At 43.1% G+C, this 24,392-nt stretch overlaps 2 protein-coding genes across 6 annotated transcripts in view; one reads left to right on the top strand and one right to left on the bottom strand.

The window, feature by feature from the left end:
- Positions 1-13,052, bottom strand: part of LOC120418347 (uncharacterized) — a 172,022-nt gene extending 158,970 nt beyond the window's left edge. Inside the window, exons 1-2 of one of the 3 annotated variants that reach the window (XM_052711314.1) lie at positions 12,884-13,052; positions 8,680-9,911 (exon numbers count right to left, since the gene is read on the bottom strand). In XM_052711314.1, coding sequence (XP_052567274.1) covers positions 8,680-9,402 — 723 coding nt within the window. In that variant the 5' untranslated portion in view covers positions 9,403-9,911; positions 12,884-13,052. Of the gene's footprint in view, positions 1-8,679; positions 9,912-12,530; positions 12,683-12,883 lie in introns of those variants that run through there. The other 2 variants (XM_039580698.2, XM_052711313.1) reach the window with 2 other exon arrangements.
- Positions 9,980-24,392, top strand: part of LOC120418328 (matrix metalloproteinase-2-like) — a 28,085-nt gene continuing 13,672 nt past the window's right edge. Inside the window, exon 1 of one of the 3 annotated variants that reach the window (XM_052711310.1) lies at positions 9,980-10,323. In XM_052711310.1, coding sequence (XP_052567270.1) covers positions 10,202-10,323 — 122 coding nt within the window. In that variant the 5' untranslated portion in view covers positions 9,980-10,201. Of the gene's footprint in view, positions 10,324-24,010; positions 24,140-24,392 lie in introns of those variants that run through there. The other 2 variants (XM_052711309.1, XM_039580662.2) reach the window with 2 other exon arrangements.

Raw genomic sequence — 24,392 nt, 5'->3', positions numbered from 1 at the left:
TATTTTGCAATTTTTTTGCTTTTTTCGTTAATTTTTCTATTTTTGCTATTTTTGCCTTTTTTACAATTTTTTGCTATGCTTTTTTCAATTTTTTGTAATTTTTGCGATTTTTGCAATTTACGCATTTTTTGCATTTTTTACAATTTTTGCATGTTTTGTAATTTTAGAAATTTTTGCATTTTTTTTTAGTTATTGCATTTTTTGGTATTTGTGCTATTTTTGCTCCATTTTAATTTTTTGCCTTTTTTGCTATTTTTTCTGTTTTGCATTTTTTTTTCTTTTTATGCTTTTTTTAGTTATTTTGGTTATTTTTGTTATTTTAGTTTTTTTTTTGTTATTTTTTTGTTATTTTAGTTATTTTTTTGTTATTTTAGTTATTTTTTGTTGTTTTAGTTATTTTTGTTTTTTACGTTATTTTTGTTATTTTTGTTATTTTTGTTATTTTTGTTATTTTTGTTATTTTTGTTATTTTTGTTATTTTTGTTATTTTTGTTATTTTTGTTACTTTTGTTATTTTTGTTAATTTTGTTATTTTTGTTACTTTTGTTACTTTTGTTATTTTTGTTATTTTTGTTATTTTTGTTATTTTTGTTATTTTTGCTATTTTTGTTATTTTTGTGATTTTTGTTATTCTTGTTATATTTGCCTTTTTTGCTATTTTTACTGTTTTTGCTGTTTTTGTAGGGGAACTATACCCTTTCTCAGCCTATTTCTATTATCGGCCTATCAGCACTTTGATCATGAATTACAGCTTTCATAAAGTGTTTTTGTCTGTTCCAAAGTAATAAATAGCTCAAATAAAAGTGAGCAAGCAATTCTTCTTTGTTGATACATCTGAAAATGTTGATTTAATAGTGGTAAATTGCAAAAGTGATGAGAATTGGTCGAACGGCTTAGAGTGATTAAAATGGGTATATTTCCCCTACTTCATGTAAAAAAAAACTAAATCAAAACACGACAAATGTTCCAGCATTTTCAAGCTCGTGGCAAAAATTAATCCCTTAATAGCCGACTCTAATCAACCACCGGGTAATCTGGTTTCGAGCGTAGAGGACCACGAGACTTGTCTGCCAACAATAATCCCAGTTAGTCACCCTCACTGATAGCACACGGTCAACGGAAATAAACCAAAACAAGATAAAATCTAACAGTAGCTATTGATAACACAGCTTTTGTTGCGCTCGGAACTGCCATAAACAAGCTCCAGGAATAGAGGAGAATTAATTGCACCATCGAACATTTCCTGGTTCAAGTTCTAATCATTTTGAGCAAGGTTAGAACATAGAGTAATATTCCAGACATTAAAAAAGATATGTTTGTTTAAGTTCAAGTTTTGCAGAACTGGCAGCACTGCAATTCAAACAAAATGTCAAAATTTCTAAATTTTAAGTCTATGACCATATCACAGCAGCCCTTGAAATATTGGCAAACCCAACGCATGATAATGATATGCATTGTCAGGGCCTGCTCCGCCTTAGCTCCAAGGTTGTGATAACGCTTCGCAATTCGCACCCTACGATTGCATTCGAAGAAGTGAGGAAATTGACACATGCAGTGCGGAAGTAACCGACAGCTGCGGAGTTTTTTATTAGAAGTTTGTTAGAAATTATCATAAATTCCTTGTAGCTGTCAAAAATTGCCATAATGGCGTCAGCCATTGAAACCGAGCTCAAAGGGCAAAACTTTTATCGCGAGCTCATTGAGATTCAATTATTATATTGAAATTTTCACCCACATCAGAGATCGCTCCCAACCCGTCGATAAAAATCAAATTACAGCCCCACACGGCGCCGGAAACTTTCGCCGAACTCAATTTTCATACAATTTTAAAATCCCATTTCAATTTCTCAAAAAAAGAAGTATGCAAAGGCGCGCCCTTTCCCACGTCCCAGTTCCGGAACCTCACGAAAAATAAAAAGCAAAAGTTTTTACGTCTTCTTCCTCTTCACACTTCCCAAGGGGTTGTTCAGAGGCCTTGCTTTTTGCACCAGAATTCCCCAAACATGACGTCGTCGACGTCTAGCTAGTTATTAAACCGCGCCGCCTTCACCTTAAGAAGTCGGCGTTCCCCAACCTCACTTTTGGGGAAGTCTCGGGGAAGTCTTGGGGAGTCTCGTTCGACGAAATTGAGTGTTCGATTATTGACATTATTCGGAATTTTTGGGTAGGGGGAAAATACTCGCGGATTTGTTTTCTTCCCTATTTTAGCGTTGTAGGTGACAGCTAGGGTTGATGTAAACAAAGGGCATAACCTTATTTATAGTCGTTTTTCCTGTGATTTTTTTGAATGTCCTAAAATTGGGTTAAGCCCTTTTGAAAAAAATTTTTTTTTTGGTAATTTGCTTTATTTGACATCAAAATTTATCAACTTAAGAAAATTTTATTTTCTAATAATAGAGAGAGTCAAGTTGCAAATCATTATTTCTCCCTACTATTAGGAGTGAATCCAGTAAGGTCATACTCATAAAAAAGAAAACTGAAAACAAGTATAACCTTCCCTGCGGCCAATCCTGACTTTTGCTGCACCCATGATCGCTTTGAAAATGTCAAAACAAGACAAATGGAACACGCAGCAAAATAAGGCATATTTGAATCAACAAAACGTTTTGTTGATTTGAAAATCAAGATTTTGTTGAATCAACGCTAAACGCCAAAGCAACTTTTTCAAAACAACAAAAGATTTTTTTGGAATTGAGAAAATCAAAGTTTGTTTCAACGCAAAATCGGCGTTGATAATATTCAACAAAAAAATTGTTGAATCAAATCTCGTACAGGCTGATTCTACAAAAATTTTCTGCGTGAATGAATATTTAAAAAAATACTATTGCCCAGACATGTTAGGACTCATCGCCAGAAAAAAAAGAGTAGCTGTCAAATGTGCACACTATGGAATATGTTGCATGATATGTTTATTCGACAGCTGTCAACCGTACATTCTCATTAAAGTTTGCGAACTGATTCGAAAGTATTCAATTTAAGAATAACTCAACCGTCAAATTCAATTGTCAAACTGATGGCTCTGAACAAGCTTATTGTGATTTGCTCGAAACACTTCGGGATTCACCATTAAAATCAATCAATAGCATTTTTGAGCCCCGTCAAAGCCTATTTGTCTGTGTCAGCTCGCAAGAAACCGAGAAGGGGTCACAACACGTGCCCGGGAGCGTAAAACCGAGAGTTGTGAAGAAATAAACAAAGCAAAACCGACATTCGAACAAGGTTAGAGCCGTGGAAAGTGTGAGAAACACTCTCGCTTGACAGAAGCTCTTTTCTGCAAATGCGTTCGTGTGTGTGTGCGAGCTCCATTGTTGTTATTGTTTCCGTTTGTGCCAAACAGACTGAAAGGAAACCGACTTTGCTCTCTTCACGGCGTTTCGATTTCACTCCCGGGAGTCCGCGCAGTAGGGCCACCGGACCGGAACCCGGATGTTTCGTCGTCGGTTTGTGAAGAAGACCCTACCAGCAAGGCGTGGCGCAGATCGGGAACTGTAATTACGGTTGAAACGCAGCGGCAGCAACAATCACAGCAGGCCTTGGGTTTGGTTAACCACTAAGAAGGAGGGAAGGAAGCGGAGGGGAACTGTCAGCTGTGCAGTGAGCGTGGGATCGATCGAAGCAGGCGGTTTCGATCGATTGGAATGCAGCGGACAGCTGTCACAGACCTAAGAATCGAATACTTTGTTGCATTAGAGGGCGTTTCCCTAACACGGACGTCAGAAGCAAGCACCTAGCTACTAAGCAAACGTTTTTCGACCGCAGGTAAGTCCGTTCCAGCGTTGCAGTTTTCAGTCCGGGTAAGTACGTTAAGTGCACCTAATCCACAATAAACTAAAACTGTCACCCTGTCAATGCTGTCAATAAACAGTCCACCCGATTAACTGCCAAAGTGGTCCCGTTTATCGTGTGTATGTCCGACCGTCCAGTTCAGCTGGAGCGCACAGGCAGGGCTTGTCGTTCCGACTCGTTAGCTGCCTAACTGATTGTGGGTGAACGGTGCAACTTTTTCCCATTTCTTGCGAAAGTTTTTCTCGCCAACCGGAGGAAAAGCTGTCGTGGCACTGCAATAACACTAAGACAAAGTCCGTCCGTCGGTTGCGATGGTTGCACCGGAGACTTTAATCAGATTATAAAAATTACGTTTTCCTCCAAAGGGGGGGTAAGCCGCAGAGAACGCGAAGAACCTCTCCGAACTTCTTCAGTTTCGTTTTCATCCCGGTGATATTAAATTACTTTCCGCACGGTACAGCATTTTTCAAAACGGAGAAAAAGAATCCAGCGCGCAAACACAGGGATAAAACAAATCAAACACCGCTCGTAGCGGTTTATTGCGCGGTAACTTCTGTGGAGTCTCGGGAGATCCGGGATTTTCCCTTCTTTCCGCTTGTTAAGCCGCAGAGTGTTTGCCAAGTCGAGGTGGATTCAATTAGGGCACATCCAGCGCGATTTTATGAAGACAAATTCGCAGAACGGGAAGGCACGTGGTCGAGAAGGTCAAACAAAGCTCCGACAACTCCTACTTATTTAAATTGCTACACAGAAAGTGACGCAACGCACCGTGTGCTTGTCAACAGTCAAGCAGCGGGTAAACTTTGGCCATAAATCACAACCACTTCATCAAATCCCTCAAGAAGAGAGTGAAAAAAAGCCATAACCGAAAAAGCGAACGACGACGACGACGACGAAAAAAGTTCCCAAGGTGTCGAAGCGCTTGATGACAGCTGCAGGGTTGCATCACGAAAGAGCTAACCACTGCGTTTGGAAGCTTGCATCACGATTAAAAACTGACAAAAAAAAGAACGGCTGGACAAACTCGCACACACATAGGGCATTTCTCACGCACCGTACTGTGTCGTCACCTTAACGAGCGCAGCAGGCTGCAGGCAGGTCAACACAGCAGGCCATCGTCGTCGTCGACAAAGTCGACGTTTGCCGTTTGATCAAACAAAGATGGCCTTGATAAGGGATTTCGGGAGAGGACGCGCGGTCACTTTTTAGTCGGGGTTAAGTGGTTTGACGTTTGTGATGCAATTTAGTTGGGCTTTACTTTGGATTAGGGAGCTTTGTTTGCTCAACGGATGGCAAATCTATCGATTCAAAAACTCAAACGCGCCGTGAACTGACGTGGTCTCTGTTACGGACGTAACATTTAAGCACCTAGCTATATCCGATACTGTTGAATTGCTTCGGGGTAAGTAGTTCCAGCATGTTATTTTTGGTAAGTACATCTTTGTTACAATAGTCATTAAGGCTAAGAACAAACTCAATAAATCTGTCAACTGTCACTGTCAATAATTTTCAACAAAATAAATAAATTTCATGCAATCACTTTCCTCACAGACACCAAGAGATTGCGTGATTTTCAAGGCATTTCCTAAGACTTCTTAAATTTCATAAGCAAAAACAAAACCTCAACCTAAATGTCAAGTGCGACATCGCGCTCGCCATCTTGCCCGCACGCTAAATCAATCTACCGGCAATCGATGCTTGCGTTGCGGTTTCTCAACCCCCAACTTGAATTACGCACGCCGGTTGCCTTCAAGTACGCAACGTGGTCTTGTCTCGCGGGCTGTCACCGTAACTGGGTTAGAACCCGAGGAGATTCGGCGTTCCGAAAACCGCACACGTAACTTGGTTCTCGTGTTTGGCTTGAGGAATGTTGCGCCCAACCTGAAAAATGTTTGCAAAATTTGCCCCGGTGGTGGCAGGTCACCACCGTTGACAGTGTCAAATGTGGTCGTCGCAGCCTTCTTCGTTCGTTAGCGAAACGAGACTCGGTTGTCATTAGCTTGCTGCTTGAGATTGAGAGGCTCGTACGGACAGAACAAGAAGGGGACCCGGCACTAATGACAGCCAGGGTCCCTCTGACATTGCTACTAATTTTTGGATTTACATAACAAATTAAGGCTTCTCGATGCTGTTGTTGTGTTTCCTTTTTTGGCAGGAGCTTGCGGCAATTATTGCCGCAGAGAAATGTGCTGGGAATGAGAAATTTCGTCATTTGTTTGTCGCAGCTTTCACTATTTTGCCTTCCTCACTGAGGTAAGGCTATAATCCTGCTCTAAAAATGAACTTTGTATAAAAACGTCGTAGACCCACCTTCATGTATACATATCGACTCAGAATCGAAAACTGAACAAATGTCTGTGTGTATGTGTGTGTGTATGTGTGTGTGTATGTGTGTGTGTATGTGTGTGTGTATGTGTGTGTGTATGTATGTATGTGACCAACAAACTAGCTCATGTTTCTCGGCACTGGCTGAACCGATTTGACCCGAACCTGATGCATTCGACTTGGTTTAGGGTCCCATAGATCGAGTTTTATACAGATTGAAGTTTCGATAAGTAGATAAAAAGTTATGTATAAAAATGTGTTTTCACATATATCCGGATCTCACTTAAATGTATGTAAACTATGTCCGGATCCATCATCCGACCCATCGTTGGATAGGTTATCAAAAGACCTTTCCAACGAGTCCAAAACATTGAAGATCTGGCAACCCTGTCTCGAGATATGTTCACTTAAGTGATATTTATGTACTTTTTGGTAGCCGGATCTCACTTAAATGTATGTAAACTGTGTCCGGATACACCATCCGACCCATCGTTGGTTAGGTTATCAAAAGAGCTTTCCAACGAGTCCAAAACATTGAAGATCTGGCAACCCTGTCTCGAGATATGGTCACTTAAGTGATATTTATGTACTTTTTTGTAACCGGATCTCACTTAAATGTATGTAAACTATGTCCGGATCCATCATCCGACCCATCGTTGGATAGGTTATCAAAAGACCTTTCCAACGAGTCCAAAACATTGAAAATCTGGCAACCCTGTCTCGAGATATGGTCACTTAAGTGATATTTATGTACTTTTATGTAACCGGATCTCACTTAAATGTATGTAAACTATGTCCAGATCCATCATCCGACCCATCGTTGGATAGGTTATCAAAAGACCTTTCCAACGAGTCCAAAACATTGAAGATCTGGCAACCCTGTCTCGAGATATGTTCACTTAAGTGATATTTATGTACTTTTTGGTAGCCGGATCTCACTTAAATGTATGTAAACTGTGTCCGGATACACCATCCGACCCATCGTTGGTTAGGTTATCAAAAGAGCTTTCCAACGAGTCCAAAACATTGAAGATCTGGCAACCCTGTCTCGAGATATGGTCACTTAAGTGATATTTATGTACTTTTTTGTAACCGGATCTCACTTAAATGTATGTAAACTATGTCCGGATCCATCATCCGACCCATCGTTGGATAGGTTATCAAAAGAACTTTCCAACGAGTCCAAAACATTGAAGATCTGGCAACCCTGTCTCGAGATATGTTCACTTAAGTGATATTTATGTACTTTTTGGTAGCCGGATCTCACTTAAATGTATGTAAACTATGTCCGGATACACCATCCGACCCATCGGTGGTTAGGTTATCAAAAGACCTTTCCAATGAGTCCAAAACATTGGTGATCTGGCAACCCTGTCTCGAGATATGGCCACTTAAGTGATATTTATGTACTATTTTATTCCGGATCTATAAAATAGATGAAATTTGTTTACAACCCCACCAAATCAGCCATTGTTGGTAATGAGTGAGGAAGGCTCCAACCACATAGGTGGATTAAGTTAGTTTTTTGTTCAACTTCTAGTTGGGGGTCAAGTTAAAATAAAGAATGCTTCCCTAACACGGACGTCAGAATCGAGCACCTTACTGCTTCTACCAATATGTTTTGACAGATCTCAGGTAAGTACATTTCATAGGAGCAGTTGAACAAGCTGGTAAGTACAGTAATTTTAAGTAAACAAAAACGATAAACCTATCACTCTGTCAATTCTGTCAATAAAACTTTAACCCATTAATTTGTGAAATCATCTGCAACCATAGTGAAAGCTAGTGATGAGTCGAGATATCTATTCAGCGCCATAAAAAAAACCTCTCGTGAGACTCTCGCAAACTACCAGCAACCGTCAAACAATGCCGCTGCACCATAAAACAATAGTGCGAACTGCATATAAAATTGCGCACCAAAGAGACAGAGAGATTGAAAGTTTCCGAAACTCCCGTAAAAGTTGGGACTTAACAACGCCAGCTCAGTATTAAACGACCGTAAATTTAATGACTCGACACACTGCAGCAGTACGGAGATGATTTAGTTTCGGATAGTCTCACGGGACGCGTTCCAGGATACCTACTTCCTGGCTCTGGCTATAAAATCTTTTTCGTCCTTTGTGGGCCGACGACCAAGTCGACACGGTGAGAAAACATATGTTGGGTCGAGAGTTCAATTTCGGGATGTGGGCCAAATCGATAAATTACAGAGGAGAGTCTTTTTGGGAGTGAAAAGGTGAACCTTTTTCGTTGGGAGATGAACGATACGACGAAAGTCGACGCATTTTTAAAAAGGCCGTTTTTTTCGAAACTAAAAAAAATATATATAACTTTGGAAATTAGTTAATAATTGTAAAGAAAAAAAAGTTCAATTTGACCCAAATTTTGACATTTCAAGATTCTTATTTGTACTCAAATTTGGGTTGGGGAGAGGTTCGAGCCTTCGTAAACAAAAACAACTAAATCATCGCACTTTGGTCCTTTTGCGTCCATAAATCTGCATTTACTACCTGGCCCTTTGCCATGTTCCCATTTCAACGCAATGACCAACAACCGGCCAAGACCTACCTGGACGGATGAGTCTGCCGAGCTGGTGCCGCCACCGGCCTTGCTGCTATTGTAGGCCGGCGTGAAGGTGTTCGGGTGGTGCACGCCAAACACAAAGGGCCCATCGTTTTCGGGGGTGTCCCCGCGGGGCGGAGGCGGCGGCGTCTCCACCGGAATGATCCGCTGGGGCGGTACCGGTGGACACGCGGCGTCCATTAGGCGCCGCCGGATCGAGCTCGTTGGAGGAGGTGGTCCTACCGGCTGTTGGAGGGCCGGTTTGAGGACCGCGGAGTTGATCTGATTGTGATGATAGACGAGCTCGTCGTAGTCGTCGTCGTCCTCTTCGTGGTCACTGTTGTTCCGGTTGGTGCTGGCCGCGGCAAAGTAGTTGGCACGTGCCGTGGCCGCTGGCTGAATCACCGGTGGCCGGTAGGGCTGTGCCGTCCGGACGTCCGAGAACTGGAAGTCAATGTTGTTGAGGTTTGTCGGCGACGGCGGACTTCCGTACGGGTAGCACGGGTAGCCCGTGTTGACGTTCTCGTACTGGCGGGGAATCAGATTGAAGTCGTTGAAACCGCGCGTTGACGGCGGGGTGACCTTCTTGGCCCCGTTGATCTGCTTGCTGCTCAGCACCTGCGGCTGGGCACCTCCGTTGGCGCGCCGTTCCAGCAGAGGTCGCGTCGAGCGGTTAAAGGGATGCTCGCGGGACTGCATCTTGGAGCGCGGCAAAATCTGTGGCGGCATCTATACCCTTCCGGAACGTTCGACCACTTCACCAATGCGCACACAAATTGAATCGATTTTTTATATTGCTGTTCCACAATTCACTCTCTTACCCAACCGGAAAACCAATTTCAGCGGTCTTCACGCTGCGCTTCGCGCCACGATTTCATTCCGAACCGGTTCCATGCACACCGAATAACGGCCCTCAACCACCCTGCAATTTTTCACTTTTTATTGGCTAAAACACGTGGTTTTGCACGCACTTTCACTGATGGGCGAATCAATTAGCGCCAGGCCTTGATCGAAGTAGGCTTCACACGCCACCAGCTACAGCAACGCCCAGCGATATCAATCGCTAACGAATCACGATGCACTTCCAATTTCCAATCACGGCTTCTTCTTCCTGGGTTTCCGCACGGAAACAACCCTTCCGATAACCGTTATCAAACCCACAAATACACCCACACGAACAAAAAGCACCTCTTATCTATTTTCACCGGCAAAATTGGCAAAAGTTATCGCGGCGACACCTGTTGAGAGGGAAAGAAGAAAACGTAAACCACCATTAGTGTCACTTGACATTGTCGCGGCTGTCAGGCCGGGCGTTCCGGTCGCGAGTGATGACTGCACGGAAGAGGAACCGGTGGCACGTGCGCCGTACGTGCGTGTGCGTGAGGTTGTGATTTAGCGCCCTCCCTCATCCTTGTGTTTCAGCGCGTACTGAGTTAGTCTATAATTTGACAGTAGTAGGTGTTTGAGGGGGTTGAAACGTTTATTAATCGCAGCAGGCGGAACGTGACTTTTTAGCTGGTTGCCCCGGATGACCGAGGAGAGATGTGATACGAAACGAGAACAAATTTGGAGCGTTTCCCGAACAAGGACTTCGGAAGTTACTGGTCGGGTTGGTCAAAATTATGTTTTGACAGTTGTTGCAGTTCGAAGGTAAGTGTTTTGGTGAAATGTTCCAGTGTAGTAGACCGGGTAAGTACATTTAATTTTAAGCAATCTAAAACAAGACAAAATTAAACCTGTCAATCAGTCAAATCTGTCAATAAAAATTTAACCAAACAAACAAATCTTAAAATCACAAGTAAGAATTTGTTCCATCTCCGTACTCGGAAATCGTTTAACCGGCAAACAAACCACCGTGTTTGTTGACAAATTTCAAAATTGCAGGTTCTAGCCCCTCTCTTTTATCAGACCGGCTGAAATGCAAACAAAATTCTGCTATCGATAGCAACCCAACAACACACGGGCGTGCCACTTGCCCTGTCATCGCCTTTTTCGACACGATGTGTGATAAGACAAGTTTGAGGGGGCTGCAAAATATTGCAGCCAATTGCCTGAATCATTCCTCAATGAGGGGTGCCGCCGCTCTTTGCCAAAAATCAGGTAAATTTTTGAACGTGGAAAACCCTGTTTATTCAGCTCCGAAACCAAGCTAAATATTGACACTGCAAATGTCATTTCCCTCCCTCCCTCCCGAGCAACAGTCAACAAGAACCAGGCAGGCACATCCAAAATTCCCCCAATTACCAACGGGGTCGTCCCCTTTTCGGCAACTTTTACGCCATTAATTAGCTGCCTGCCATCTTCGACTGTCACACCGTAAAATTACTCATCGCAGTAGCCCGGTGCTGGCTCACAGCTGTTTCGGGTGCGATAAGGTCGCCGCCGAAGAAGCGAGCGCGGTATTGCAGGTCGACAACACAAGTAGGCCGCGACATCGTTGACTGCACCAGCTGATAAGACGCGACACAAAGTAGTAGGCGACGAACAATGAAGATGAAGCCGACGTGTCGTAACGGCTTGAAGTCTTCGACAAAGTTTCGACCTCAAATAGCTTGACAGTTCGAGCTCGAGAAATTCCCACAGACACACCTGAGCAGACACCCTCTCTGTTTTGGCTACCATGTTTGCGTTGTTTACAATGCAACCCCCCTTTCGGGAAATTTGTAAACAGGCCACAGACTGTCAGCCGGACCCGAACCGGAGCGTGGGAATCTACGCGGGCAGACCGCCCGCAGTCATGCGTGCCGCTTGAAAACGCTAAAAAAGAAAGACCCTCGAAAACATGGGAACTCGAAGGGCGCTACAAGAGCCCGGGTTTCGCTTTGTTCACGACGCAGCCTAGCTTCACGTTAGTGTGTAATCAAAGTAGGCTGCGGCGAAAGGAGGAAGTGGCTACGGATGGCCTTGCACGAAGAGGGTGGAGTGGGCGCTTTCGAGACGCCGGATGTGCCCTCCTGCATAACAATGAGGTAAGGTCTAGGGTTTTTAGGGGGGCCTGTTGCGGTTTGTAACAAATCAAAGCAGGCAGTGTCCGGGAAGAAAGGTTAACGGGAAATTGCTTTGTTTTGAATTTGAAAATGGGCAGCATTTCTTCACTGTTTTGAGAGGTCAACAAAGAGCTGTCACATTTGGTGACCTCTGGTTTGTGTCAAATCTGTGTTACTTTTGTGCAAGTTTTGAGTCAAAAATCATAACTGAGATATGGATTCTTTAGATTTTGTAGCTTCTCCTCAGAGTGTCGTGATGTAAACAAAGTGTTGTCATATGTGTAGGCTTGTCATGCGGCAAAAAGTGTATTACGTTTGATCAAAACAGTTTTGAGAACATTTTGATACATAATAAGCAATTTCAGACCAAAATGTGCAGCTTCTTCTCACAATGTCCTGATGTAAACAAAGAGCTGTCACATTGAAACAAAATCCTACTAAGTTTTTACCAGAAGGGCAGCGGATTCGGAGTCGGCTTATTTTCAGCAACTTTGTATGGGAGTTGTTGTTGGAGTCGGGTCTTTTAGGAGAGCTGAAGTCGGAACCTGACAATTCTGAGAAGTAGTTTGGAAAAGTCAACAGGAAACTTTAGACATAGCAGTTTCTCAGCGAAATCACCTGCTTCACAAGTCGACGGCGCAAATTACTACCGCCAACTTGGATGACTCGCGGCTTCTGGCACTTCCACAGCGTTACTCACTGATCCCAGTAGTCATGTAGCGCAAGTTGCGCGGCCTACTTTGTTCGCGGTCTTAAATTAAGAACGCTCGGCTCACACCGTTGCTAAACCGCAAGTCACGTGTAGATTAAGCCCCAAAGGTTGAACCCGTTACTCCCTGGAAAAGGGTATTCGTTGGGGTCGGTAATTACCCCAACTTTGCACGCTATGACGTGCTGTCAACTTTCCGGAAACTTCTTCCAAATCTCCGTTTGACGTTTGTGTACACAGTTAATTAACACCAGTGATTGTGCGCGCCGACACCGCGACTGAGCCTCACAAGAGCCCAAGTGGAAAGCTCGAGCGCTGGTTGCTGAAACACACAAACTACCACATATCGTGTGTGTCTGCGCAAAGACCTTTTTCCTCCACTTCTTGTGTATGTCTTCCACAAGACGTCGATCGAATTCGTACAGGGAAAAAAGAAGCAAAAACTAGCACAAATAACGCGACTCTTAAGCTAGGTAAAAGGTGATGAAAGAAGACTAAAATACTTAAAATTCACCTTTCTTCACACAAAATCACGTCACGTCAATGAAAAACCACTAGAAAACGACACAACAGCAACAATAGAATCAAAACCAATCACGATAACAAAAAAAAACCGCAAAGTCTTCCGCGCACGACGAAGTTTCCGCGACGGACAACGAACTGCAACTGAGCAACAAGACAAGACACGACACAGCAACCTGGTGAATCGAAACGGTGAGCGAGCACCAATACAACGGGCGCGCGCAGCAGGCTTTGCCAGCACGCATACACCCAGGCCAGGTATCCGAGCGCAGGTGAGCTACTGACGCAAGTTGTTGCTCAAAAAAGCAAGCATCCAAGTGTGCGTGTGGAGGTTGCGGGCCCCGAAAGTTACCTGCTCGATTCGGTAGTGTTGGTGACGGAGACGAATCAAAGAGAGCGACTTGCGCGAATTTGTGGAGAATGGAACACAGAGTGGAGAGGTGAACGAAGCTGGCAACAACAACAACAAACAAGGCGCACGACGAAGACGGTGGAGTTCGAAGAAGACAAGGCTGAAAGTGGCAAGCTGGGAAAACGGCACAAGAGAAAGAGGTTTTTGCACCTAATCGGACTAAGCTGACGAAGGTCAGATTAGGATTGTTGTGCCATAATGGCTTGCGCTCGCGCTATAAAAAAAGAGGTCCATTATGGCGCGCGAACGCGCGCAGTCGTGTAACTGTCATAAATTGAAGGTATAGCCGATGACAGGCAATTTTGTGCCCAAAATGTTTGCGCCCCTAACGAAGTAGGCGCACACGTGGAAGTCCAAATATGGCGATCACTCACTGTAATTACCGCCTTCGAGAGGAGTGATCCCAGTAGGCGCGCACCCCACCAAGTTGTTTGACGTTTGACGCGTTGCAGCAGAACCAATCGTGAACCTCTACTTAAACCTAACTTGGCAAGAAATGCACAAGTTTCACGCAAGAATGTTATTTAATAAATTACAGCTCTCGTTAGCAAGCAGTGTTTCGATTCTCACTTGGCCGATTAATTGGCATCATTCTCAAGTCGCTGGGAACCCGGCGATCGATTTGTTTTTGTTGTTCCAAGAAAACACTTCTTGCGAGCCGAAGATGATGAGATGTCCGACTTCTTGCAAGTTTAATTTAATTGTTGCGCAAGTTGCTCGTAACGTGACTCGTCAGAACTCCGTGGCAGGTGTCCGTTTTCCTGTTTTTGGCAAATTGCCGCGTGCAAAGGTCACAGCAGACCGGCGGTAATTGGATTGTGAATTAAATAAACTTAATTGTCAAAGGTGGCCTTGATTTCGGCTCAGCTGTCACACAGTCCGATATTCAAAGCGCGCTGCAACCACTGTGCAACATAAATAACTTGTTTGTGGCGCACGGGTTGCTACGATTGTGCTGCTTCGACTCTGATAATTGATATTTATTGTTTCAATCGCTCTCGTGGTGTTTGCGAGTGACCACCACTGCTTCTGCGACTCACCGTCCGGCAGTCCGTCAGTCTGCGCCGCAGCGCGGCGGAAAGCCCAACTTTATGGTTATATTACTGTCATTAGAGCTCGTATAGTATATATCTGTGTGTCTGGCTCTCCGCTTTTTTTTTCAGCCCCCTCGGCGCTGAGGTTTCACGTTTCTTCAAGGTCTTCGGACTCGTTGAGTCATGCCGATTCGGATTGCGACGAGTTGTTGAGCGAGTTCAGAGATCAAAGATTCAGCGAGCGGTCGGAGACCGCAATGTTTACAGTAGAAATTTGGCAGTTGATGTTGTGTGCTTAAACTTAAAGATGTAAACAAGACTGTTTACAAGTTGAAACGCTGCGAAATCGCGATTCTGATTTGATGTCGAGCTGTCACGTACACGCTGAAAAAAACTGCGTACGTTTGTGAGTTTAAGCACTTGCTTTTGCTGCATGGGGTCAAGTCTCCTCCTTATGCAAAGTACCTCTTCCAAAGCCAACAATTCTAACGAAGAGGTTCTTCTTGAATTTCATTCAACCGACAACAGCTGCTACTGCGTTCTAAGTAGGTGATGGTGCTACCGGTCGTCGTCCTTCGGTAAAGTATCGAATGATGCCCGGTTCTAAATCGAACCCCGAACCTCGTGTAATGAGATTGGATATAAACAAGAATCGAGAGGAGAGGAGAAGCCAAGCTTCTCGGATGGCCGGACAGGAGTCACGTTCTTGAGTTTCACCTTGGTTCGTCTTCTCCCTTTTGCCCCCGTTCTCCTCAAAAGTGAGGTTAATTCCTAGATTAGTAAAATGAATCCAGAGTTTTCGACGCGGTAGAGCTGACCCGGCGTGACCCTTCAGGGCCCGGTAGACGAAATCAGAGGGCCTCGAGGCCATATCTGATTACCGATTCTTCTCTCCCATGGGTAGTCAGGCAAAACCAAACGATGATGTGCGTGCGTATTTCTCCCGGTGTGTTCCGATTGTAACAGTCCATTAAGCATGGGCGAACACAGCGATTGGACGGAGAGACGAGACTTTAAAAATTGAAGTTGAGGTGCACAGGAATTTAAAGGCCCACCTTCGCCTGCCAAGCCAAGGCCCGCAAAAGGAAAAGTCTGAGAGGAAGCCGCCGTCAGCTCAGCAGGCCCGGTGGAACGAATCCAAGTAGCCCTGGTGTTATTTCGACTGGTGGAGAGAAGGTGGAATGAAGATAAATGGTTTCCACGAAATTGCGTCTAATCGAAGTAGGCTCTCTGGTCTGGTTGGCGACGACGATTGGCGGCGATTGCTTTCCGGGCGCGGTTTTCGCAAACCATTAGCCGTCATTTCGTAGTCTGTAGACGTTTTCGAACATTTGCTCATCTGTCAAAATGTTACACGCTAAATAAATCCTGGTTAGCGCTGAGTTCAACTCACTTTTGCTGCATGGGTTTAGAACGTTAGCGAAAACGTGGACAGCGCCAACGCCTCGGGCCAACACTTTATAACATGCAAATTTTACGTCCCGAGCACGCATCAAAGCAATCATCTTTAAACGTCAGAAATACTTCAACGCGCAGCCTACTGTGGTGGAAGCCTGCTGCAGCAATTTTGCCGAACCGGGATGCGTTCGGGATAGTCATTACCGGTCCACGGAGACCCGCAGGAACATTTTCGCGTCGACGCGGACCATTTTCGACGATTACACGTTTATCGCGAATAATGACCGGCTGCAGGTTCTAAACTGAGGATGTTCTGGACGCACGAAGTGATGCCATCCGGGACACAATCCCTCCTTGTTTTTAATACAACTACTTTGAAAATTACAAACAAGCCAACTGGCGGCACTGCTCCGCTAATGACACTCGCCGGCATGTCACCTGCCGTGTCTGTCAAATGACCGTCGCCCTGTCATCTGCCCTTTCTGACCAACAATAATGGAGCCCGTTCCCGGCGCACGATAAAAGCATCCCCCCCGTGTCCTCCATCACACCCTGATGATGCAAAAAAGGAATGCTTTTCCAATGTAAAAGTAACGAACCCGAAAATTAATGGCGTATAATTAATATATCTCAACACACACACACTCACATGGCAGCAGTGACGGCGGCGGCATTCGCCGTTCATGCGATGATGACCGAAAGGATTGCAGCAGCAGCAGGCTGTGGCCCCAAATTGCTTCTTCCGCCACCAGCGCCGCCTACTCTGTACCCTGGATGTAATCGGCAGCGGCATCCCTTTTATTTCTTGACATTTTTTTGATAAGGTCCTATAAACAAATGTAAACATTGAGTGTATCCCGCTTACTCCGATGGACTTTGACATAAGGTGTGAAAGGGATACACTCAATGTTTACATTTGTTTATAGGACCTTATCAAAAAAAAGTCAAGATTTGAACTTTTGCCCCAGCTCCAGCGGTCCAGCCAAAGCCTGCTGGGTTGAAGTTTTCTTTGCCACTTTTTTTTCTCCTCCTCTCCGTAGATGGCGCTCCGACATGTGCATTTTATGTCTTTTCCCGGGGGCGCTAAATTGCAGTTTCGTATGCACACGCTCGCGATAATAATTATATATTTTGCTACTTCTTTTTTTTTAAGTGGACTGGGCCATTACATCGACGACTACAGCTGAAAAGAATAAAAACTCTAAAAGAGATTTTGGCAGCACTGCTATTTTTCAAATGTGTAACGGAAACTTAACAAAAATCTCTGCCGATATCTCAAAAGGGCATCAATGAGTCAACGATATTTCCATAGAATTGTTTGTTTACGAATATTTGTAAGAGTGAAATGAGGCCCGATCCGTTAAGAACTGGTTGCTGAACAGTGGTTCGCAAAGCGACCTAAATATTGAACTGTCAATGCCAACCAAGTTTAATTGCAATATGCCCAAAATCTTAAAAGTTGTTTTTTTGATCATCTATAAAATAACAAATATGGTACGTAAACATTTCACAAAAAAAAATTTCCCAAGCTGCTTATTTCTGAAACACATTTTTTCAAAAAGTTTAGAAAATTTCCAATAAAATTTTCCCAAGAAGCATTGAAGATTTGATCTCTAGTTGCAGAAATACAGCGAATAAAAGAAAAAGAAATAAGAAAATTTATTTATTTTTCAATTTTAAGTTTCATCCAATCAGTCTTTTACTTTCTAGTACCAATATCTCAAACTCATGGTTTTATTTTCAATGTTTAAAAAATGAATCATTTTTTTTTATTTTGGAATGAACTCTAATATTCCAAATGGGCGTAATATTGAATAATATTAAAATTTTCTCAACTATTGGAAAAAAAATCTTTGCAGGAACGGACAATCATGAACACTGCTTTGAAAAATAAAAACTGAAATTTGCCAGTTAAAATTATACTATATCTTGAAAACGGTGCAAGTACTTTTCAATTGCAAATTTGATTTTAAAATGGAAAACTGAATTTAAAAAAAATCGAGTAAAATTTCTATAAAAAAAAACGTTTTTGCAACATTTTGTCCTCGGGGCAAGACAGTGAGCAAGGGAGTAGCTCTTATTACTCCAAGTTTCTCCCGTTTCCTCTACTTTGCTCCCGTTTGCTCTGAAATTTTGTTTTTGACAGTTTATCTCGGTTGCTCTACATTTCTCCCGATTCCTCCCGATTGCTCCCGTTTCTTCCCGGTTACTCTGAAAAAAAGAGCAAAAAATGAGAGAAGAGCGTAACAAGAAATTGACGTTTTGTTTATTTACAATTTGGACCGGTTTGTTTCGCGTGGAGAACTTTTCTGTTTTTAGTAAAAATTTCGATGTCCTTGTTCCTGTGGGCCCTTAGCGGTCAATTTCGACCAAAACAGTGACCAAGTGTCCGCGTGGAGTATGCGCCAAGGTAAAATACTTTGTGGAATTCGCTAATTGACGAATTTTGTGATTGTTTTGTGCAAAAAATTTCTCCCTCGGCAGGTTGGTTAACCGGCAGGATTGTCCTACCCCGAATGCGACCGCAGCCCTTGTTTTTCAGCTGTTAAGGATGCGGAACTGTGCGATATTGACCGCTCGAAATTCCCAAAACGATGGCTTATCCGGGGGCACTTGTTCCTCGTCGTCAGGTCGGGGAGCAAGTAACGATGGAAATGTGTTCGCCGATTGCTCGTCAGGGTCCAGTTCCGGTTGGACTTCTCGACAGTTAGCATCGAGCCGGAAACCGAGGAGTGGAACTTTCCAGCAAGAGCAGCGTGGAAACGAAGTAGATCAACAACAGTTCCAACCTCGAATTGAACTCAGAGGGTGGAGGAGAGCCCAGTGCCAACAGCAGTGCATGTCCGTTCTCACTACGCAACGTAGTAGCCCGGCGTAGTGTTTACCGGTTAAAGCCGCGCCTTGATTGCTAAGAAGAAGTCCACCGTGTTGTTCGGTGCCGGTGGTAGTTTTTCCAACTAGGTCACGACGCTGATCCGTAATTAAAAGTGAGAGTGTGTGCGTGGAACATGGAGTTAAACTTTTCGAAGTGCCATGGGAACCTTCACAGCAACTGCACAGAAAGTTTAACTCCATGTTGCACACACTCTCACTTTTAATTTCTCGATTTATTGTTCCTAAATAAGGCCAGATTTGAAGCACCTCAAAGAGGAAATTCTGCAAACGAGGGAAATTTGTAAATAGACTTGCTGGTGTTCCGTAGGCCGTTCGTTTGTTTAATTTTACAAATTACCGTTTCCAATAAAACAATAAAATTACAAAAAATGGGCTATGCATTGGATTAGAAAATTGTTTGATAGACCCTTGGACCCTAGGATCGGGAGATGATGGAAAGATTAGGAAGAGGATCTGAGTTCTCAAGGAACCACCTGGAAACAGCGTGTCCAACTTCGTAGTAGGTGACGTTTTGCTCTCTTCCAACGCAAGGACGTTCGTTTTCTTTTCGGTGATGATACGCTCGATGGCTTGATCCGTTCGAGATGCGGCACCAGTGAAACCCGAGACATGCGGCCATCTTCCGTGGCAAATCGGATTGGGATGTACTAGAAAAATACTGCGCGAACCTTGTCCGGCACAAAGCTTGTTCGATCGAAACGGCCGGGACGTAGCAGCGCCTTCTCAAGATTGTCCACCCAGTCCGTTGCTGCCAGAACCACGTCTGTGGTCGTGTTAAACCCGTCCATCTCTACCAGCAGATGATTGAGGATTTTTCATGCTTGGATTGTCCACCGAAGCTCGGCATCGATTACGTCGATGAACAAGATGCAGAACGCTTGCTTCCGGGCCAGCCCGACGAACATTCCAGGGACCGTGCCGAACACTAAGATAAAGGGCACGTTGGCCTTCCTAACTGTCTACTTCACCAATACCCGCTAACATATTCCGGGTGGTCCAGTAGGCATGATTTTTTTGGGAATCTTCCCAATGCTCAACCAAGCAGCCGAACTGGTTCACGGAGGTTCCGATCGACAAGTATGTAGGAGGTTGTGTTCCGCTTTGGGCGCACCTGTTGGTGACGTTTGTGCTGGAGTCTCCCGCATTCACGCCGGATGTACGGTATCTGCAGCGGACCAGCTTCAAGCCAATGTTTGTGTCAAAGTTGAAGGTCCAGGAGATAACGGCGGTCAGGTTTAACAATTAAAACAATGCGGAGAGATCGACGGGACCGATCCTGCTGAGGACCAACAAAGAAACATTGGGGTGGACAGCATGGACAATCTCATTCCGCAGAATCTGTGCCAGAGTTTGACGTTGGACGGCCCACCGCAGGGCTGATGGTCAGCAGAAGATGCCAGAATTTATTGAACAAAGTCCAACCCGCCACTCTCGTTTTGCTGCCAGGTGGAACCGTAGGCATGGCTTTCTTGGAAATCTTGGCACCCACGCTCGTCAATTTACTGCTGCAGGTTCTTCCGGAACGTCCCTGGGGGTAAAAAAGTCCAGTTTAATCAACCTTTATACAAACAAACCGCATTTTGAGCCAAAAATTTTTTGTCGTCGTGTCTGATAGAAAAAAATGACACTCGGAGAGAAACGTCATCAATGTCAAAAGTGACATTTCTAACGAGAATGGCACGATTTCTCTCATTTCTCCCAATTTCTCTCGATTCCTCCCGTTTGCTCCCGGAGTAACTCTAGTTTGTCCTGTTTTTTTCACTGTCTTGCCCCGAGATTTTGTCCATACTTTTCTATGGCTCAAAAGTTGCGGGTTTTCGTCCCCTTAAACATGTTAAAAAATATGTAGTTTGGGAAATAGAGTTTTTGTTAAAAAAAAGTTCATTAAAAAAAATGATTTTTTGCAAGAATGAAAAATGTGTGGTTTTTGAGGACCTGGGGTTGAAGTCAAGAAACCTTAAGAAAGTTAAAGGCGAGATCGTATTTTGCCTTCCTCACTGAGGTAAGGCTATAATCCTGCTCTTAAAATGAACTTTTTATTAAAAGCTCAAAGACCCACCTTCATGTATACATATCGACTCAGGATCGAAAACTGAACAAATGTCTGTGTGTGTGTATGTGTGTGTATGTGTGTGTGTATGTGTGTGTGTATGTATGTATGTGACCAAAATTCTCACTGAGTTTTCTCAGCACTGGCTGAATCGATTTTGACCAAACCAGGTGCATTCGACTTGGTTTAGGGTCCCATACATCGCTATTGAATTGTTTGAAGTTTCGATAACTAGTTCAAAAGTTATGTATAAAAATGTGTTTTCACATATATCCGGATCTCATTTATATGCATGTAAACGATGTCCGGATCCATCATCCAACCCATCGTTGGTTAGGTAATCAAGAGACCTTTCCAACGAGTCCGCAACATTGAAGATCTGGCAACCCTGTCTCGAGTTATGACCACTTAAGTGATATTTATGTACTTTTTTGAAGCCGGATCTCACTTAAATGTATGTAAACGATGTCCGGATCCATCATCCGATCCATCGTTGGTTAGGTAATCGAAAGAGCTTTCCAACGAGTCCACAACATTGAAGATCTGGCAACCCTGTCTCGAGTTATGACCACTTAAGTGATATTTATGTACTTTTTTGAAGCCGGATCTCACTTAAATGTATGTAAACGATGTCCGGATCCATCATGCGACCCGTCGTTGGTTAGGTAATCAAGAGACCTTTCCAACGAGTCCACAACATTGAAGATCTGGCAACCCTGTCTCGAATTATGACCACTTAAGTGATATTTATGTACTTTTTTGAAGCCGGATCTCACTTAAATTATGTAAACGATGTCCGGATTCATCATCCGACCCATCGTTGGTTAGGTAATCAAGAGATCTTTCCAACGAGTCCACAACATTGAAGATCTGGCAACCCTGTCTCGAGTTATGACCACATAAGTGATATTTATGTACTTTTTTGAAGCCGGATCTCACTTAAATGTATGTAAACGATGTCCGGATCCATCGTCCAACCCATCGTTGATTAGGTGATCAAGAGACCTTTCCAACGAGTCCACAACATTGAAGATTTGGCAACCCTGTCTCAAGTTATGACCACATAAGTGATATTTATGTACTTTTTTGAAGCCGGATCTCACTTAATTGTATGTAGTCCGGATCCATCATCCGACCCATCGTTGGTTAGGCAATTTAAAGGCCTTTCCAAAGAGCTCAAAATATTGAAGATCTGGCAACCCACTCTCGAGTTATGACCACTTAAGTGATATTCATGTACTTTTTTGAAGCCGGATCTCACTTAAATGTATGTAAACTATGTCCGGATCCATCATCCGACCCATCGTTGGTTAGGCAGTTAAAAGGCCTTTCCAATGAGCTCAAAATATTGAAGATATGGCAACCCAGTCTCGAGTTATGACCACTTAAGTGATATTCATGTACTTTTTTGAAGCCGGATCTCACTTAAACGTATGTAAACTATGTCCGGATCCATCATCCGACCCATCGTTGGTTAGGTAATTGAAAGGCCTTTCCAATGAGTCCAAAACATTGAAAAACTGACAAGCCTGTATCAGGTTATCACCACATTGTGTTTTTTTTTCTGGATCTCAAAAAAAAAAGCTGAAACCACTCATATTACCCATTTTTGGTAAAAAGTGAGGAAGGCATCAACCACACAGGTGGATTAAGTTAGTTTTTTTTTATAATTATGAATGGAAGTTGTTTATGGAGTCGATGCGGTTGTATCCATCCAGAAGCTGTCTTTATTGTTTGATTCCGTTTGAAAAACCTGGTTTAGTGAAAATCCTTTCTGTTTTTTGAATCAGCTTCGCTTGAATTAGCGATGTTTTTTTTTGCTAGATCAGGAAGAGGTGCAGCATTCCAAAATCAGCCAGGGAATTTATCTGCGACATCGCAGAATTACACTCTCGCCGTAGTTCTTCGTCACCCGTTAAAAAGAAAAATCTGTTCTAACCGATCGAAACACGACAATTTTCCAGCAAAAAATGTCAAAAACTAGACAAAATTAAACACATACTACTGATTATAAAACAGCTCATTTACCAGTAAGAAAAAAGTCATGCTTGTGCTTGAACATCCTCCTACTTTGTAGATGTAAACAAAGTGGGATCATTCGAAAATCACGTTACGCATTCTCTCTATTCATCACCCAGGTCCTCATAATACCTACCACTTTTTGGCCTAAGACACCAAACCGATCAGAAAATTCCTTCAAAAGATACAGTTTTTCGCATATTTACGTACCATTTTAGTATGGACAGCTGCCAACATTTTATGGAGCCGTGTATGGGTGAACCAATGACCCAAAATGGCTTCTTTGGTCATAGGGAAGGCACCCAAAAAGTTTGAGCCAAGTGGGTACTAAAGCCCTATGTCAATTTTTATGTACAACGGTAAAAAACACGATTAAAAACCATTTCTGATCACTTTTTTCATTTTAATGCAAAATTTTTTTTTTGACAAGACAACATTTTTTCGATGGATCAACCGACGACGATCAACTATGGTCTCTTTGGAACGAGTTGTCAAGTAGGAGCTTTTCTGTCAAGAAGGACCGCGAGGCTAATTTTTTAAAATTGATTTAAAAATCCATTTTAAACTCTTTGTGGTCGTACAAAGGGTCATTGTACTCAGAAAAATAAGCTTTATCGCTGTAAACTATAATATCAGCAATCTAAGCTTCATTTTAGGACCCAATTCAAAAAATCTAAATAAAATCCATTTCGGTTTTTGTCAGTACTCAAATCGATTTTTTGTGTTCAAAAGTGGAATAATAAAATGGGTAAATTTCATACTCGAGAATATTGAATTTTAAAATTTTGAATGAATTAGTGAAATATTTGTAAAAAAATTAAAAATACAAAAAAAAAGTCCTAAAAAGAAAGCTGATTTCTGAAGTCCAACCTATTCTAAATTTTCGACATGGCTTCCTTAGATTACAGACCAAAAGTACGAGTCAAGTTGAAAAGTTCAAAGGGCGTGGAAAAGTAATATTTTTTTTCGATGAAATACTTTTTTTAACATAAAAATTTAGTAAAATTAACTTATCGTAATTAGATGTTTAAGATTACATTACACGCTTCAAAAACCTCATAGATTTGACCTTGAATAAATCTCCTCCTCCAAACCCACTTACGACATCTTAATTTCCAATTAATGCTGCATCCATTGTCCGCGCGTCCAACCGTGAAAAATTTACCAAAACAAAATTTATGAACCAGCAGCGCACAAAATATTGCATCAACTCTCAAAATTTAGGTCCCCTCTTTGAGATCGCTTTAAATTAAGGTACAAGTGAACGACAACAACAACAACAACAAACAAAAAAAAAAACCAGAGTCCGGGACCAAAACAAATACACTGACTGGCCATAGCAAGCTAGCCAGAGTGAACGAAGGCGAAGTGAGTGAGATTGTGCACATCGTTTTATTCCAGATTGGAAGTGGAGAAGATTGAAAAAGAAGCTAAGCGAAGGTAAGGAACGGGGTGAGGGAGAGAAGGGAAACAAACTTTTGTCCAGCCAGGTGAATCGGGAGAGAGTGAGATAGGGCCAAACAAGTACCCGGTCGTAAGCGAGAGAGACACCGATATGGCTGAAGGAACATAATCCGCTGGAAAAGAAAGAAAAGTTGGTGGAGGAGAAGGGAAGACGAAATGCAAGTTTCAACAAGTAAAGTTGAACACCTGCCGTCGTCGGAGTCGAACCAGTTTTATCTGTTCCCTTCTA

Source organism: Culex pipiens, chromosome 1, assembly GCF_016801865.2.
Source record: "Culex pipiens pallens isolate TS chromosome 1, TS_CPP_V2, whole genome shotgun sequence".
NCBI classification, from domain to species: Eukaryota; Metazoa; Arthropoda; class Insecta; order Diptera; family Culicidae; genus Culex; species Culex pipiens.
This window is presented reverse-complemented; position numbering and strand designations above follow the sequence as displayed.